Below are 19784 nucleotides of genomic sequence, written 5' to 3' on the forward strand. Positions count from 1 at the left end.
AAAAAAAAAAGTACTAGATTGCTTGAATTCCTAAATGAAATCTTGCAAACAATAAATGTTACCATCATTGGCCTGGAAGGGCTTGATCTGCATCCAAATATGTGATCCTTTTCAGTTTTCACAATAGCGATATACAGAGCATATTAAAACTAAAATCTTCCCGATTTTATTTTTTTTATTTTTTTATTTTAAATGCGCCTTAACTAAATCAGTTGGAATATAAATGACTAAAACCGAAGATCACTATAATAGTAATACGTCCCTGATTCTCAAAAAAAAAAAGAAAAAGAAAACGTCCCTAATATTTATTTAACATTCGAAATCTTTATAATGCATTCTAAAACAATCAATCAAACATGTACAGTGCCCTGTGTTACCAGCTGCAATTTATTAATACTTGCATTTAAAGATCTAGTGGTACTCTAGGCATTATATAACCTTAAACAAACAATTGCCTTCAGCAGCATAAATTTAACAGATTATATTGCATTCCCAACAATTCACTATATCCTTGCTTGTCCTTGTGAGAGACTGTGGCACTAGGAGAGTGCATTTGGGGTTCAGTTGAGAATCCGCATGTGCATAGTAATTGGCTTACCTTATGGGTTACCAGCTTCCAATAAATTGATTTTTTTGGGATGTTATCTCTCTCTCTCTCTCTCTCTCTCTCTCTCTCTCTCTCTCAGATTTGTCACACCATATAAAAGGGATTCACAAGATTTCCCAAATTCACTATTTATCGAATTCTAGCTTAGAATTAGTTGTCAGACCCTTTAAATTAGGGAAAAGAGTTTAAATTCGGTCCGGAGCTATCGTAAAAGATTGCTTTTATGCCAGCCAATGAAAACATGTCATGTTGTTATTTGACTAATTCTTGTGTTTCATCTCTCTCCTCTCACTGACCCACTCAGCTTCTTCTTCTTCTTCTTCTTTAGATTGTCTCTCTCTCTCCATGCCCTCTGTTAACTCTTTGTTTTGGAATTTGTTCTAATTGGTTTTGTTTGTCAGAATGGGTTTTGTTCGTTTATTGCTATGAATTGGTCAGAGGAGCTACTCTACATTCTAATTCTTTACTTTTTTTTTTTTTAGGTTCATAGTCTTAGAAATCACTGGCAGCGGTACTCTTTGGTCAGGGGGTTCAAATGAACCCTTGACTTCAAAAAAAAGAAGAATTATATATATTTAACACCCTGTGGGGGGTAAAAGCCCAGACCTACTTATTGGGTCTGGGGCCCTATTTTGAAGATTACTGTATGTCCGAAGAGTAATAACTGGTTGGGGTAGAGCCCATCTGAAGGGAAGAAGCCCGGAAATGGAAGAAGAGTATAATCCGAAGAGGTCACCTTTTGTCCGAAGAGGTCTGACTCCTCGGATACGATTAGTCTTGATCAAACAAGCGTATGGAAGGTCCAAATGACCTTCCTAGCAATCCCAAGGACAAAGATAAGCTCTGGGCATATCTGGGGATGATAAGGACGAAGAAATATCTCAACGAAAAGCTGTTGCCACCGTATTTAATGTACTGCAGCAACTTTTCTGACCGCATTTATGTGGAGAAGACCCCTGAATAGTGCAACCACAGCTACCGCCATTCCCAAAAACCTAGAGAGGATGCTTGATGTGACCTATACTCAAGTACGTACGCAGATGAAGGACAAGTGGACGGCGGGGATGATGAGGGAGGAGGCTATATAAAGAAGAAAGGCTCCTAATAAAAAGGGGGAGAGGAAAAAAGGAGGGGAAGAAGAGCAAAAATAACTTTACTGTAGTTCTGAATGTTGTAATCACTTCTCATTCAATAAAACATCTCTTTGGACGTTCATTCATTTAGTTTTTCAAGCACTATCTCATGTTACTTCGGTCTTAAGTGCCACAGCTAACTATTGTTTAATTCACAACCAGCTCAGCCCTTTCACCCACTCTCTACAAATTCATTATTCTGGGTTTGTTGGGCTCACCATTCGAATCTTTTGGGCCTGGGCTACAAAAACTGACCCTACAATTGGCGCTGTTTGTGGGAAGAGCTTGTGCAGGGGTGAAAACAACAGTTGATGATGGCTGAACGAAGTCAACAACAAGCAGAATCTAGGGCATCCCAGCACGTGGACCCTTTCCTTAACTTGGAGCAGAGACAAGATCGTGAAGGCAGTGTGCACACACTGCACATTGGTCAAAGTCAGTCGCGTGATGGGAGTCATGTGTCCCATGCAGAGAAGAATCGGGATTTGTAGCGGGAAGTTGAAAACCTAAAAAGAGAGTTGCGCCATGCAAAGTGGAAACGGGTTCCTTCATATTTTGATGAGGAGTCTGATAACCAACAAGATTTCACTTACCAACAAAAATCGCGAACGCCAATCAGTGAGTCTTTTTCCTATGAGGAAGAGCATCGTCGTAAGAGGCGACCTCAGAGCCCATCACATAGAGGCGTAGGGAATGATGCCATGAGCAGGGCCTTGAATCAAATCTCTAGATCGCTCTTTACACGCAGGATTGAAGAAGCGATACTTCCTCGGCGTTTTAACCAGCCTACATTCACCATCTACAATGGTAAAACAGACCCGGTGGAACATGTGAGTCACTTTAATCAAAGAATGGCAGTCTACTCCAGAGATTAAGCTCTAATGTGCAAGGTCTTCCCCTCCAGTCTTGGATTGGTTGCAATGAGGTGGTTTAACAGCCTGAAGGCAGACTCCATCAGTTCCTTCAAGGAGCTCACTCAAGTTTTTGGTTCACGTTTTGTCACCTGCCGAAGAGTGGCCAAGCCCTTGTCTTCTCTGCTATCCTTAAGCATGCAAGAGGGTGAAACCTTGAAGGTGTATTCGGATAGGTACTAGGAGATGTTTAATGATATGAAGGACAACTTTGATGCAATGGCCCTCGACATGTTCAAGCTCGGCCTTCCTACTGACCACGGTTTAAGGACGTTCTTGTCTGGTAAGCCAGTTACTAGCATGCGTCAGCTAATGGACCGCATTGAAAAGTATAAAAGGGTTGAAGAAGACCAACAACAAGGAAATGGTAAGGAAAAGGTTATCCCCCAGGAGAGGAGGGATTTCAGGTCGGATCGTTACAATAACAATAAGCCGAGGAGAGATTTTTCTGGGCAATCAGGATCAACGAATTCGTAGGCAGTCAACACTGTATTCAGAGAGCTCGTCCATCAAGTTTTGGAAAAGGTTAAGAGTGAACGGTTCTTTAAGTGGCCGAATAAGATGGTAGGGAACCCTGAGAGGCGTAATCGTAATCTCTACTGCCAATACCACCAAGACCACAGGCATACAACTGAAGATTGCAGAAGCCTGTGGGATCATTTGGACCAGTTAGTCCGCGAAGGTAAATTGAGGCACCTCTTGCACCACTCTAGTGGCCGAGGAAGTTAGATGAGCCCAGAGTCCCGAAGAGATGACCCTTTAAAGCCTCCATTGGGAACTATCAATGTCATCTTTGCAGCCCCGAGAAGAATGGGATCCTGGCCATCCAAGGTCATATCAATAGCGCGGTTGCCAGCAGGGGACTCTGGCCAGGGTCCGAAGAGATCCAAATTTGACTACCAACCGATTTTGGGTTCTCGGACGAAGACAAGATTGGAATCATCCAACCTCATGACAATGCGCTAGTCATTATCCTCAGAATTGGAGGATATAATGTGAAAAGGGTAATGGTTGACCAAGGTAGTGCTGTAGAGATAATGTACCCTGACCTCTACAAGGGGCTGAACTTGAAACCTGGTGACCTAGCACCATATAACTCTCTGCTGGTTAGTTTTGAAGGAAGGGTCATCACCCCGAAGGGCTAGATACGATTACCCGTACAAACTGGCTCAGAGGTAGTGGAAGTAGATTTCATAGTTGTAGATGTGTATTCAACTTATACGGCAATTATAGCCAGACCTTGGTTTCATACACTAGGGGCTGTTTCCTCCACTTTGCATCAGAAAGTCAAATATCAATCTGAAGGACAGGTCTGTGAGATCCGAGGAGATCAGTCTGCAGCCAAACAGTGCTTAGTGGCTGCCATCCAACATGAACCCGAAACCGAGTCCTCGTTCAAGGCTAAGAAGGGTTTATAGCAATCAAAGCCTTAGGGATTGCCCGCCGAGGACTCGGACGAGAGCACTAGGTACGAAGATTTGACAAAAGTCATCATTGGAGACAGTCCAGAAAGATTCTTTCAAGTTGGATCTCAGCTACCTCCGCAGGAGAATGAGGAGTTAGTATAATTTCTTAAGAGAAACCTTGACGTATTCGCCTGGAACGGTTACGAAGCCCTAGGGGTGGATCTGGAATTCATATGTCACCATTTGAAAGTAAACCCAATGGTCACCCCTAAGAAGCAACCTCCTCGACGACCATCCAAGGAGCATGCTGATGCGGTGAGAAAAAAGGTAACGAAACTCAAAAAGGCCGGAGCTATTAAAGAGGTTTTCTATTCGGAGTGGCTAGCAAATACTGTGGTGGTGAAGAAAAAGAGCGGGAAATGGCGAGTGTGCGTGGACTTCACTGATTTAAATAAGGCTTGCCCTAAAGATCCATTCCCTATGCCAAAAATTGATCAGCTTGTGGATGCCACTGTCGGCCACCCTCGGATGAGCTTCCTGGACGCCTTTCAAGGTTATCACCAGATACCATTAGCCCTAGATGACCAGGAGAAGACTGCTTTCGTCACTCCTATTGGTAACTATCACTATAAAGTGATGCCATTTGGCTTGAAGAACGCGAGATCTACCTACCAGAGAATGATGACGAAGATGTTTGAGCCACAGTTAGGTAAAAATATCGAGATTTATATAGATGACATGGTGGTGAAGAGCAAGGTTGTGGCCGAGCACATGAAGGACTTGGAAAGTACCTTCGAAGTTCTCAGAAAATACAAGCTGCGCCTAAACGCTTCCAAGTTTTCATTCGACGTGGGATCAGGCAAGTTTTTAGGATACATGGAGACCCATAGAGGAATTGAGGTCAACCCTGACTAGATAAAGGCCATCAACGAGTTACAAGCTCCTCGGAACCCCAAGGAAGTTCAGAAACTGACTAGAATGACTGCCGCCCGGAATCGATTTATCTCTCGATCAGTAGACAAGTGTCGGCCCTTCTTCTCTCTGATCAACAAGTGGAAGGGATTCGAGTGGACCGAAGAATGTGCTGTGGCTTTCCAGCAGCTAAAAGATTATCTAGCTCGACCACCAATCATGTCCAGTCTTGAGCCAGATGAAGTCTTGTTCGCCTACATTGCTGTAGCTCCCTATGCTATGAGCTTAGTGTTGATACGAGCAGATTGTGGTGTGCAAAGACTAGTTTATTACGTAAGCAAGTCACTGCATGGAGCTGAGATCCGCTATTTGCCACTAGAGAAGGCTGTCCTAGCAGTAGTGCTTGGTACATGAAAGTTACCTCACTATTTCCAAGCCCATATAGTCATTGTTCTCACTCAGCTCCCACTCAGGGCTATACTCCGAAGTGCTGACTACATTGGAAGGATTGCTAAATGGGGTACGATCTTAAGGGCTTTCGACATCAAATATATGCCTCGCACATCCGTCAAAGGCCAGGTGCTTGCTGATTTGGTAGCCGAGTTCACGGAGCCCCAATTAGAAGAGGTAAAGCCAACATCGGACATGGATGAAAAATCGATTGGCGTGATTTCTCAACAAGGCCCTTCCCGTTGGGAGGTGAACGTGGATGGCGCAGCGAACCAGAAAGGTTCTGGAATGGGGCTAGTACTGGTATCCCCCGAAAGAATCATTATTGAAAAGTCGTTAAGGCTGGATTTCTCGGCAACAAATAATGAGGCGGAGTACGACGCCCTATTGATGGGAATGTCTGTGGTCCAAAGAATGGGAAGAAAGGCAGTGGAGTTGTTCTTGGACTCAAGGTTAGTTGTGGGTCAAGTACAGGGGGAGTTTGAGGCGAAGGATGAAAGGATGCAGGGATACCTGAGTCAAGTTAAACGTCTACAGTCGGAATTCGAATCTTTCAGCTTGCTGCATATTCCCAGAAGTGGCAACACACATGCTGACTCCTTGGCCACTCTCACCACCTCTTCGGCACAAGACTTTCGAAGAACTATCCTCGTCGAGGACTTGCATGGGCCTACCGAAGTAAGAAGAGAAGTAGTTCAAGTTCACCAAATCAGGGCTGGACTTAGCTGGATGGACCCTATAGTCAAATTCCTAAAGGAGGATAGTTTGCCTGAAGAAAAGAGGGAAGCTGACAAAGTTCAGAGGAAAGCAACCAAGTTCTGGTTATCCGAGGATCAGAAACTATACAAACGCTCCTACTCAGGACCGTACTTGTTATGCATGCATCCTGAAGCGGCTGAGTTGCTACTAGAGGAATTGCATGAAGGAATCTGTGGGAACCACACTAGAGGTAGGTCCTTAGCTCATCAAGTCATTACTCAGGATTATTGGTGGCCAAACATGCAAAAAGAAGCCTTCGATTATGTTAAAAAATGCAATCAATGCCAGCGATTTGCCCCAAACATTCATCAACTAGGGGGAACTCTCAATCCACTATCCAGCCCATGGCCTTTCGCCCAATGGGGCTTAGATATCGTGGGACCATTCCCTAAGGCTGCAGGAAACAGGAAGTACCTGCTGGTTGGCACTGACTACTTCACCAAATGGGTCGAAGCTGAACCTCTTGCCAACATCCGAGATGTAGATGTGCAAAAGTTCGTATGAAAGAATATCATCACTCGATTTGGGGTTCCTCATACTCTCATCTCGGACAATGGCCTGCAGTTCGATAGCAATGCATTCAAGAGTTATTGTAGCAAACTGGGAATCATAAACAGATACTCCACCCCAGCTTATCCCCAGGGTAATGGCCAAGCAGAAGCTGTCAACAAGGTCATTGTAAATGGCCTGAAGAAGAGATTAGATGATGCGAAGGACAAATGGGTGGAAGAATTGCCGCATGTACTTTGGGCCTACAGAACTACGCCTCGTAGGTCTACTGGGGAGACCCCTTTCTCAATGACCTATGGGGCTGAAGCTGTAATGCCTTTGGAGACTGGGTTCCCAACATTGAGAACTAGTTCATTCAGTCCGACCAGCAACAATGAGCAGCTAGAGAGGAGTTTGGACCTGATTGATGAAAGGAGGAAAAATGCAATGGTCTGACTGGCATATTACCAACAAAAACTCAGGCAGGGCTACGACGCCAACGTAAAGCCAAGACCTTTGGAACATGGTGATTTGGTGCTGAGGAAAGTTGTCGGCACTGCAAAGAACCCCCAGCTTGGGGAAAGTTAGGGCCTAATTGGGAAGGGCTATATCGTATTACTTCGGGGGCTGGCATTGGGACGTACTTCCTTAAAGACCTAGATAGTCATGTGATACCACGCCCTTGGAATGTAAATAACCTCAAAAGGTACTATTATTAATTGAATCTTCCCTTTAATCAGCATGCCAATTTGTCATTCGAAGTGCATTTCCCTAAGTGTTTAAACTTAAATCCAATCATGCCTGTAGTCCTCGGACCAAATGATTTGAGTTAGTTAACACTCCGTTACAGTTTTCCTAAGTGTTTAAACTTAAATCCATTCATGCCTGTAGTCCTCGGACCAGATGATTTGGGTTAGTTAACACTCTGTTACAATTCTCTAATTGTTTAAACTTAAATCCATTCATGCCTGTAGTCCTCGGACCAAATGATTTGGGTTAGTTAACACTCTGTTACAATTCTCTAAGTATTTAAACTTAAATCCATTCATGCCTGTAGTCCTCGGACCAGATGATTTGGCTTAGTTAGCACTCCACTACAGTTCTCTAAGTATTTAAACTTAAATCCATTCATGCCTGTAGTACTCGGACCAGATGATTTGGGTTAGTTAGCACTCTACTACAGTTTTACTGAGTGTTCAAACTTAAATCCATTTATGCCTGTAGTCCTCGGACCAGAAGATTTGGGTTAGTCCATACAGTTATTATTATTGAAATATGACTTTATAATGAGCCACGCTCCAAATTCTCGAATGTATTCAAATTAACTCTAATTTATGTTGGCCATTTTTTGTGCATGTTTGAAAAGACCTTTGAAGCTTTTATAACACTCGTTGCATTTATTATTTAGTAGTAGTTCTTATACAAACTGCTCTTTTCAGTGCCAATCTTAGTTATGTGCATTATTAGCATGACATGGTGATTATGTCTACCTGCATTCCCATAATTACAAAGTATAGTTCTTTGTAACAAAAGTAAGTCATATGATATGCAACAATGACACTAAAAGTAAAAGAGAAACTGTTTCATTGATTAAAAGGGGATAGTTTACAATCCCATACAAAAAAAAAAAAAAAAAAAAAACCTAAGTATCTATGCTTTTGCTTGAGGGACCACAGGGTCGGTAGCTTGTCCAGTCTGAGTAGTAGCAGCTTCTAGTGCCTGGTCCTTAGGCTCTGAAGACGTCTTTTCTTTTTCCAAGCTCTCGCCCTTATCCTTGGGTGGCTCAGTTGGTTTGCTCTGATCATCTGGCTGACCAGATTTCTTGGAGGCCTCAAGGGTGGTTGGAGGAACTTGGCTGACCAAGGATCGCTCCGAAGCCTCTAGGCGCTGTGTTGGAGGAGGGGGATCAGACCCTAGGAGCTCTCGGATGTCAGGGTCATAATATATGCTCCCTGGCAGCCTCAGTTCCAAGTCAGCAGGTACCCCAGCAGCATCTATTGCCTTGCCCCATGTTATATCACAGTAGTCTCGGCTGACCGAGGCAAACTGCTTAGTTAGACCTTTCTCGGTCACCTCCACTCCCAGTTGGTATGCGTTTTCTTTTCAGCTTTGGTCGCCTCCTTGGCTAGCTGAGCATTCCTCTGAGCTAGCTTGGCAGCGTCCTTAGCCTTTTGGAGTTCGGCGCAAAGTTCCTTCACAAGCGCTTTCTCAGCTGCCAAATTGGTCTGAGCCTCATTTAGCAACTTGCGTTATGCTTCGGCCTGGCTCTCAGCATTTTGCAGGCCAACATTGAGGCTATTCCTTTCGTTGGTTACCTCTTTGAGCTGCTCGGAGATTCGAGAAAACTCCTTTTTCAAGCTGCCCAAGGCTTTCTCTGCCTCAGACCGAGAGTGGGCCTCTGCTTGGACTTCGAGGTATGCATTTTTACTCCACTCTTCGGCCACGAAGACTTGCTGGGTAATCTGCATAATAAAGTAAAAGAGTTAGCGTAAAACAAGCAAAAAATTAACATGCCAAACCGAAGAGCTTGGTTGTCTTTGGTGGCACAATCACCTCCCTCTCCTCAGGTTCGAGGGGCCTCTTCTTCTTCAGTTCCGGTAAGGGCTTTAAGCCGGGGTCAGGAACCTGGGGTGGCGCTGAAGGCAGACTCACCACTGGTTGGGAAGTCCCAATGCCTTTCAGCTCGGCCTTCCTGCCCCTGTTCCTCATTAATGCCTTCAAGTCTGACATAATTTCCTCTTCCAAAGAGATTTCTGGAAGAGCAGTTGTTAGAATAGGAGGATAGACACTGGACAGCCTATCAATCCCCTCTTCGAAAGCCGAGGATGGTATCACTTGGACCCTTCTTGAAGCTTCTCCCCCGAACTTAAATTTATCTATCTACTCCTCCAGTGAAGAGGACGAAGAGCCACCCTTTCGCCTACAACCACCGGTTCAAAGGGGACTTGTGCAACCGGCTAGACGAGCAGTGGTACACCCTATGGATTGGGGTGTGGCACGGGTGCAAGATCGTACGGTGCTAAAAAGCCTTTCCAAGCAACGTCTATGCGATTGAGATGATAATCTCCCTGTGTTATCGCGTTGCCGATCGGCTAAAAATCTTTCGGTTTTGCCTTGTACCTAAGAATAAGATGAGCCGACCGGAGCTGCCCGTCCTCGCTTACAAAGATTTCTGATCTTAATAGATAATTGAGTGCGGCAGTGTTTGTAAGGCTGAGCCGAGGAGAAACGTGGTTTTTATCTGTTAAAAATCACAGCAGAACTTTGTCAGAGACTCGAAAATAGTAACACAAGGAGAATTAAAAATTGTTAAAAGGCGGAGATCCTAAGCCTACTGTTAGTGAACCTAAATCTAGCATGTCCCACTTGGCTCTCCTGGCTTGGTTGGGCAATGAGGACCGTCATACCATGCGCCTGAGACGATCACATAGTCGTCTTTCATCCCTTTGTTGGATTTGGGGAGGCAGAAGATGAGCCTAACCACGTTGGACTGGGATTTTAGATAATATCTCGCCCCTTGCTGGCTATGACACTCGTACATGTGTACCACGTCGAGCCAAGTGAGTCCCAATCCTAGGTGGTGGTTAAGATCCTCAATTGCTCCTAAGATCCTAAAGACGTTAGGCACACACTGTTCGGGACTAAGCCTATGGTTTCAGAGGTAATTAGTGGTGATGGGGCCTATGGGGATTGTCATCCCCCCTTCTAGAAAGGTGATGACGGGGATTACAACTTCGCTCATTTTTCGATCTGTTAGTATTCTTTCTGGAGGGCAATATCTCACACCCATATTCGGGGGTATGCGATATGCGGCCCTAAATTCCTCCAAGTGGGCAGGACTATCCACTAGATACTGGAGTTTACCCATCGCACTTAAACAGAAAGATGGAAGTACTAAGCGTAGCAACCAGGAAGTGACTGTTCGAAGGCCGGGAAAGCTGGCCGAAGAGAAGACTAAAGGATCGAATAGATGAGAACTTACAAGAACTGAATCAGAGAATGATTTTCGAACTCGCAGAAGGATTCTTAAAGACTCTGGGAAATACTGGAATTGGTGATTGAAAGAGCTTGGAGGAGTCGTGTGCTTGTTCTTGCTGGATGGTCTGAGAGTTTGCAAAGTAAGGAAGAAGTAACTTCTTCTGAGATATTATACGGGGTCAAACGAAGGGGCAAAAGTTATCTCGCCCAAATCCCGAGGAAGAACCACGCCCGTTAGATCAACAACCCACTGTTGGATGCAAAGGACAAAACGCTGCCTGGAGTAATTAATATAGCGCTTTGGGAATACAAAAACAACAGCGGCAATGATGAAGCGCTTATATCTATACCTACACACGTGCAAGTTCAGGTATTTTTCTGTTCTCAAGCTTTTTACTCCGTGACAAGTCAAAATCCTATTTTTTCTCTTCGAATGCGAGGGAAAAATTAAGATTTTGAAGGGCTATTGTGGGGGGTAAAAGCCCAGACCTACTTATTGGGCCTGGGGCCCTATTTTGAAGATTACTGTATGTCCGAAGAGTAATAACTGGTTGGAGTAGAGCCCATCTGAAGGGAAGAAGCCCGAAAATGGAAGAATAGTATAATTCGAAGAGGTCACATTTTGTCCGAAGAGGTCTGACTCCTCGGATACGATTAGTCTTGATCAAACAAGCATATGGAATGTCCGAATGACCTTCCTAGCAATCCCAAGGACAAAGATAAGCCCTGGGCATATCTGGGGATGATAAGGACGAAGAAATATCTTAAGGAAAAGCTGCTGCCACCATATTTAATACACTGCAACAATTTTTCTAGCCGCATTTATGTGGAGAAAACCCCTGAATAGTGCAACCACAACTACTGCCACTCCCAAAAAGCTAGAGAGGATGCTTGATGTGACCTATACTCAAGTACGTACGCAGATGAAGGACAAATGGATGGCGGGGATGATGAGGGAGGAGGCTATATAAAGAAGAAGGGCTTCTAATAAAAAGGGGGAGAGGAAAAAAGGAGGGGAAGAAGAGCAAAAATAACTTTACTGTAGTTCTGAATGTTGTAATCACTTCTCATTCAATAAAACATCTCTTCGGACGTTCATTCATTTAGTTTTTCAAGCACTATCTCATGTTACTTCGGTCTTAAGTGTCATAGCTAACTATTGTTTAATTCACAATCAGCCCATCCCTTTCATCTACTCTCTACAAATTCATTGTTCTGGGTTTGTTTGGCTCACTATTCGAATCTTTTGGACTTGGGCTACAAAAACTGACCCTACACACCCTTATTACAAGTATTTTTGACTTTAAAGTAAGAATAAGTGTTTGTGAATTGTAAGTATTACTTTTTATTATAAATTTTTATTATATGTATATGAGTGTGTCTAATATTAATTATGTGCATTATTTTTTTTAATAATGTCATTTGTGTGAATATGATGTGTACGTGGATGTGTACAATATAACTTTATATAATTTAATAATTAGGAAATAGAGAGGATTTTTTTTTTAGAGAATTTCAACCTATGACATCTGCTCCTGATGATAACTTTTTATTATCAGATCAAGATACCAATCAATTTTTGGTGTAAACGGGAATTGAGAGGATTTGTTACATGAATGTGTATAGTTATCATGTTATAATAGCTTTTTGTCATAAAGTTAAAAAATTGAAGAAAAAAATTGCAAAGTTAGTGATTATTCAAGCATTTGATTGATTAAATAAACACGTAGTGAAGTATTTTATGTATGAATGAGTGTGGTTATGTACGTCAATAATTAATATAGAGCCAATGAGTTGAGTTTAGTCATTTAGTTTAAAATATTTTTATAAAAACTATGACAAATATATAATATTAACTACATTAAAATAAAAATTTAGACAAACTTAACAAAACAAAATGGTCATAGCTACCTATATTGGCAATAAATTCTTGCAATGAACTATTGTATAAACAATTCAAAATTTGAAAATTTGTAGAAGGAAATTGTAAAAATTCACGTTTTTTTTTTGGTCTATAACTTGATATATTCAAGTTCTCTTTTTATTAAATTTTTTTTTTAATTCAGATTTTTTTAATGAACTCCCTAAACAAAATTTCTGGAGCCGCCACTGTTAGAAATTAGAATAGAGTACGCCTATTTGGTAGTTTTAGAGTACCAATGTGAGTGACAGTGATACTCCAAACGTTTCTTTTATTTTTTTGGCTTTTATTTATTTATTAATTTATTTATAATATTACTGATCGTGTTTTGTGTTGTGATGGAGGATTTTTAGCTCTTCATGTTAAGTTTAGAACTGATCTTGAATGAATTCAAGTGGCTCTAAATTTATAAATGAGATATTTCATGATTAATTTTTGTGGGTTTTGTTTGGTGCTGAATTTGGGTATTTGAGGTTGATATGCTTGTTTTCTGGCTCTCTTTTTACTTCCAGATTTAATGCCCATTGGCATTGTGTTGATGCATGGATCAGTGCGAGGAAGAGCAATGGATTTGATGCTATGGAAAAGGAAAGAAGAAAAAGAAAAAAATACGAGAAGAGAGAGTTACAGAGGGAACAGAGAGAGAAAGAAAATCCAAAGAAGAAGATAAGAATTGTGAAATAAGCCAAATAACAACGTGGCATGTTTTCATTGGTTGGCATAAAAGCAGTGTTTTACGCCAGCCCCGGACCGAATTTAAGCTCTAGGGAAAAAGTGCTAAAAAATTCAAACAAATATGAATTTGAAGAAAAATATTTATGCACACGAACTCCAAATTAACATATAGGAAAACCACTTAATCTAAAAGCTCAAGCTTCAAATTACTGCAAAACGATCCAATTTTTGCACCCTACAATCATGTGCTTGAAGGCACACCTTGGGGGATGGTATCAGAGATGTTACTCCACTTTTTCTCATGTAAAATGCAATGGCAATCCTGTTGCTCATGCTCTAGCTAGGAGGGTTATTTTTATTTTTATTTTTATTCTTTGTTTCATATTTACAAGTTTCACTTGAAGATATTCCTGATTACAGTTCTTCTTGTTCTGTATGATATTTCATTTAGTAGGAATAAAAATCAGAGGATTTTTTTTTAATTAAAAAAATAGTTATTTTAACTATCCACTTTTATCATTATTATTTGACGTAAGACTTTATTCACATTAAAGTCCTACTAATATATAGTTTAACTATTTCCGTCACCTTCATGCGATCGGCATACATTCAGCAACTGTAAGGTCCCTCTAGCTAAGTGTTGCCTTAATTGTTCATTTCAACTTCGGTCTAATTTTGTTACTATAAAGTTTGTTATCTACTGTACATATATTAGAAATCATATTGCAACTAAACCACTGGATTTAAAAAAAGAAATGAAGAAGATGAATTGTGCAGTTGTGCGACATGTAGCTTAGGCTCAATACTGTTTGTTTTTTACTACAAGTCGTATTAGTGTAATATTTTATACATGTGCAGATCCGTGATTTTCAAGTCCTTGATACACATGCGTGTCAGTCCCTTATTGGAAGTTAGCGGGGTTAGTTATTTCGGTTATACTGTATAACGGTTAGGAAGGTTGTTAGTTTAGTTTTTTCTGTTTTTGCTTAATCTTTCTTGCTCGGTTTCTAAGTGTATATAATCTGGGCACCTTGATGTATTTTATTTCGACCAATCAATAAAATTACTCAGCAAGTTTCTTGCACAATTGCTCTTTTAACAACAGTTTTTTGGTTTCTCTAATGACATCTTGCAGACATTTATTGACAATTGGCCTTGACGGGATACTGAGTCTTGCATCCAAATATCTGATTTTGAACACAGGGCTATACAAAGCGCAAACTATAACTAGAAATTTTCCATTTACTTTTTTTTTTTTTCTTTTTTTAATTTTTAAATACGACTCAGTTGGAATATATAAGAGTGAATGAATAAAAACAAAAAGCATAGTATACGTCCCTAATCTCTATTTCACTTCATTTGAAAATTGAAATCTTAATGCAATATTCCAAAATAGCCAATCAAACATATATATAATCACAGTGCCCTGAAATCTGTGTTTCCCGAAGCACATTATTAATACTGGCAATTAAACATCTAATACTAATAGTATACCCTAGGCATTACATAATCTTAAACTAGCAATTGCATTTAGCAGAATAAATTTGACAGATTATATAGCATTCCAAACAATTCAGTATATCCTTGCCTGTCCTGATGAGACAGTGTGGCCCTAGTGAAGTGCATTTGGGGTTGATAAAAGTTGTGAAACCATGTGCATAGTTGGTATATATTCTGGATTAGAATGCAAGCATGCAATTGCCATAATTAAACATCTAATACTAATAGTATACCCTAGGCATTACATAATCTTAAACTAGCAATTGCATTTAGCAGAATAAATTTGACAGATTATATAGCATTCCAAACAATTCAGTATATCCTTGCCTGTCCTGATGAGACAGTGTGGCCCTAGTGAAGTGCATTTGGGGTTGATAAAAGTTGTGAAACCATGTGCATAGTTGGTATATATTCTGGATTAGAATGCAAGCATGCAATTGCCAGCTTTATGATGACTATCAGTTGACTCTGAACCTGAAGTGTGGGAGGTGGAAGGTGCATGTCTAACAAATCTTTCAAAAACAAATTCTCCCCCACAATTGAAGCAGATAGAATGGGGATCATTTCACTAGGATGTCTTCTTTTGATCACTTCTATAGCCAAAACTCCAAAGTTATAAACATCACATTTCTCAGTTATCTTCATTGTATAAGCAAGCTCTACAAACAAACAAAATATATATTATGCCAATGTGTTGATATGCTCTATGTTCTATGTATAACCATATGTGCTTGTAAGTGATGTCCAATTGGATGAGTCTTGATTAAGAAGCTTAGCTATGTCAAAGTCTGATACATGAGCTTCATATTGAGAGTCCAACAAAATATTTTTGCTTGATATGTCCCTATGAACAATTGGTGGTGAGCAATCATGGTGCATGTAAGACAAAGCGTGAGCCACACCTTCAATGATATTCACTCTCTTATTCCATGAATAGTAGAAAAAATAATCTGAATAGTAAAATAAGTTGGCAAAAATAATTTGCCAAACACACACTCAATTGATCAAATATGTTGTTGCTGAACAAACGAAAAATGGGGATATGTAAGGAAACAGGGTTGGATTTGTTGTTGTTCCAAGCTTCAACACCATCTGGCCATCTCCATCCTACATATCCCATATATTTACTTGAAAACCGCTTATACATTTTTAATTATACTAAAGCAATCCATATTTGAAACATGAATTTCTCTGTTGGTATCTTTTTTATTTACATAAAAACCTCAACAGAATGATAAAAAATCGGTCATATATATTCTTTTTAACCATTGTATTCTCCCTGAAGTTATACTTTGTCACCTCATTAATTGATTTTTATATTATTTTTACTAATACTATTTTAAGTCTTCAACCATTCTATTTTGCACATAATCAAGCCATCTCAAGCAACTCTTATCTTTTTATCAATGGGGATCACCTTTATCTTTAAGCGAATTTTCTTATTTTGAATCCTATTAAAATAGGCAAAATATATTAAATCTTGAATATTAAATATGTAAAAAAAAAAATGAACAATATTTATTAAAAAAAAAAAATCCAAGTACAATCCAAAATCATTACAATTCTCTATTAATTAAAGTTTGTTTGCTCGGTGCAATCTGTATAGTATTATAAGCCAATTCCTTAAATTTCTTTCCTGCATGTTCTATTGCACTTTAAATTTAATCTTCACTACAATTTATACAATATACCCGCGTAGCATAACCAATGATCGATATGTTACAAGAAGAAAGGAATTCAAAGGTGACAACAGAAATTCACCTTTTCCATCCAAAGAAATGCTAAGGTTTCAATGTCAAAGAAACAACTGAAGAGGGCTTGAATTTTCGGACTTTACTTGGATTATCTGGCTGAAAGAGAACCTCAGTACTCGATCTCCACTCTGACGCTGAAGTCCCTTCACTCCGATAATCCTGGGGAGAATACAGAACTTGGAGCGTTGAGTAAATTTTAGAGGGCATTAACTCATCACTGTGTATTCCTTCAGACAACTAGTGATTGGCAAAATTCGGGGAATATACAATCATTTGCTTAGTCTTTTGATAACCTTTACAACAATGACGACTGCAAAAACCTGTTAATCTTGTTAAAAAAAAATTATTGGTAAATTATGCAAGCACCTGGTGGGTATTGAACTAATTGAACACAGAAACTCACCCTCCACCCTTCTTTTATAAGGGGAGGACATGCCATCTGAGCTAAAGCTCATTGGCCTTCATTAGCCTTGTTGGAAAATGCAAACTACTCCATAAATGTAGCAAAGTGTACAACACTCAGTGTTTTTATCTAGATATCATTTAGCATTTTTTTAATAGGGGAAAGACCCATTGAATGAGATGGCCTGAGTAGCAATCTTTATTTCTTGATATTGCATCCCACAACTTATTTTTTACTCCATCCGTCCCAATTTGTTTATCCTGTTTGAAAAGTCAAACTTTTTAAGGGAACATTATTTATTATCTTGTATGCCTTATAAAAATGTATAAATTTACAAAACTACACTTAAATAAATTTATCAGCTTTTAAAAAAGGAGTTATTTTTAATGAGGCAACTAAAAAGGTGTCCCAATTAAATTGATTTTTTTAAATATTAGTTAGTTTTCTTTTCCAATAGTTTTGAAAATAAAGTAGGGGTATAATAAGAATATTAGTAAACTAATAATTTTTTTTTTTTAGAAACAGAACAATATTTTAGGACATCCTAAAATGGAATAGAGGACAAACAAACTGAGACGGAGGTAGTACTTTTTAATCACACAAGAACAGGTACTAACTGTTAATATGATTTTAGGGCTAAGGCACATACAGAAATTGAATTATCTATTCTTCTTTTTTTTCTTTTTCTTTTTTTATAATTCAATGACAAAAATCTTTTTTTTTTATTTTGGTTATTGAATTATTAAAAAAAAATGATTTTAGGGCTAAGGCACGTGCAGAAATTGGCCAACCAATCAAATTTATGTGCCTGGAAAACCGACGTAAAATGGAATAATCTTAAGCCTTCAATATCTCTGCATACCAAATATCTAACCTTAACTATGAGCTATAAGACTCTGGTTCCTTCCTTAAAAATACCAGATTTTCAGTACTTCAACATAACCATGCAAAAAGTAAGCAAAACTTACAAAAAAATGGCAGATCCAAACATGCTTGTCTTTTGGATGATCAGGCAACTAACTTTTGATTTTCTGATATGAAAACCGACGTAAAATGGAATAATCTTAAGCCTTCAATATCTCTGCATACCAAATATCTAACCTTAACTATGAGCTATAAGACTCTGGTTCCTTCCTTAAAAATACCAGATTTTCAGTACTTCAACATAACCATGCAAAAAGTAAGCAAAACTTACAAAAAAATGGCAGATCCAAACATGCTTGTCTTTTGGATGATCAGGCAACTAACTTTTGATTTTCTGATATTTCTCAAAGCATGATAGCTCTGTTTGGATTGCGTTTTTGGGATGCGCGTCTGTGTCTACCTTTTTTTTTTAGAAGCGTTTTTCAGTGAGTCTCGTACATTGTTTACGGAAACCACAAACCTCTTTTTTTAACAAAACTTTATTAAAAATTGGTCTCATGACATTATTTATACATTTAAAAATTATTTTGCTACAGTGTTTTCAGTTTTCAACAAAATAAGCGGTATCTCAACACACACGATGTCTTCTTGTTTCCCCTTGAATTCCAGAAATTCCTCAAGGAAATTTATTTCCTTTAAGCTCCAGCCTGCAGAAACTATTAAGAAACAACTGTTCGACAACCATTTAAACTTTAGTGCTGAAAGGGAATATAACCAACTATTTAGCAACTTAATTCTGTATAATGCCAGCAACTTAAAATTGAAATAACTTTTGCATAATTAGATCATACGAGTCTTTTTTCTTCTCATTACAGATATTATGTGAATGAACCTACGAATGAATCTAATGAGCGCAAATAGGTTCAGGGATCTCTGAAGCCCTACGAAATGGTTCCCTGAGCCCATCAACCTCACTCAAGCTGTAGATTTTCAATTCATAGCTGCTTTTGTGCAGGTTTTCAATCTCATGTACTATCTATTCCATATATTTGATGAAACACTAAATAACATACAGTTTGACATTAAATCGCATACCCCCACACAAAAAAAAAAAAAAAAACTGCCAAAAAATTCTTCTAATCCAAATTTCCTCCATTAACCTGAAAATATGTCTTCTATTTTTTCCTATATTTAAACAGAGAGAGAGAGAGAGAGATCCCTGTTTTAGATCTTCTAGTCCAACCTCACCACCCCCAAAAAAAAAGGTGCGTTTGGGACTTGGGTTTCATTGTCCTTGTTTTGAATTTGTTAGCGGGGATAGGCAAAAGGACCAAATTGACAAGAATCTTGTCTTTTTTTTCTTTTTTCTTTTTTCTTTTCTTTTTCTTTTTTTTTTTTTTAAATTTTTTAAGTGATAAGGATCTGAAATTATAGGGTACCTATTGATAAATTAGAATCTCAGGGAATCAATTATTATCAAAAAACAAAAATCTCAGGGAATCAATAAAATCTACAAGAAGAAGCACATTAGTGGTCACGAGAGCCCTTGAACCAACAATCACAAAAGCACTAATGTCAACTCAATAATAGACAGCTTCACACCACAAAAGATAAAATTATTTCATTACCTCCAAAAGTCACCATGAAATGCATTTCAAGTAATCAAAACAAATTTCCTATCACGATCCAAGAGCACAGGCAGGTTCCAGCATCCAGTCAATAAATGTTTCAAGCAAAGTTTAATATCATCCACCAGACATTTGACATTACACACAAATATGTAGGAATATGCAGACAACATATGCACCAAAATTTTAAGGTATAAATAGAAACACACCTATCCCACGTTGGAGCTGTGCTAAGGGTGAAATTTGGCTTCTGATATCTGGATTCTTGCATCTCTTTCTTTCCACCATGAAAGGTACCCACTGGTCAAAGGTAATGACTTCAGAAGGAAAATAGCTTGATTGGATGGCACAAGAAGGAGATTTTAAAAAAATATTCACATAAATAGAAATTTAG

At 39.2% G+C, this 19784-nt stretch overlaps 1 protein-coding gene across 1 annotated transcript; it reads left to right on the top strand.

The window, feature by feature from the left end:
• The first annotated feature begins 5035 nt into the window (after positions 1–5035).
• Positions 5036–7123, top strand: LOC136063443 (uncharacterized). The gene is made up of 3 exons (XM_065763840.1): positions 5036–5365; positions 5432–6672; positions 6796–7123. Exons 1-3 carry the CDS (start codon positions 5036–5038, stop codon positions 7121–7123), a joined length of 1899 nt encoding a protein of 632 aa, XP_065619912.1.
• The last annotated feature ends 12661 nt before the right edge of the window (positions 7124–19784 follow it).

The sequence above is a fragment of the Quercus suber genome, unplaced genomic scaffold (assembly GCF_002906115.3).
Source record: "Quercus suber isolate HL8 unplaced genomic scaffold, Cork oak 2.0 scaffold_528, whole genome shotgun sequence".
NCBI classification, from domain to species: Eukaryota; Viridiplantae; Streptophyta; class Magnoliopsida; order Fagales; family Fagaceae; genus Quercus; species Quercus suber.

Bases quoted from the DNA above. Each gene is read 5' to 3' on its own strand.
- LOC136063443 (XM_065763840.1), top strand. From the start codon at position 5,036: ATGACTGCCGCCCGGAATCGATTTATCTCTCGATCAGTAGACAAGTGT. The intron at 5,366-5,431 runs GTAGTGCTTGGT...GTTCTCACTCAG, and splicing joins TAGAGAAGGCTGTCCTAGCA to CTCCCACTCAGGGCTATACT. The intron at 6,673-6,795 runs GTTCGTATGAAA...AATCATAAACAG, and splicing joins CGAGATGTAGATGTGCAAAA to ATACTCCACCCCAGCTTATC.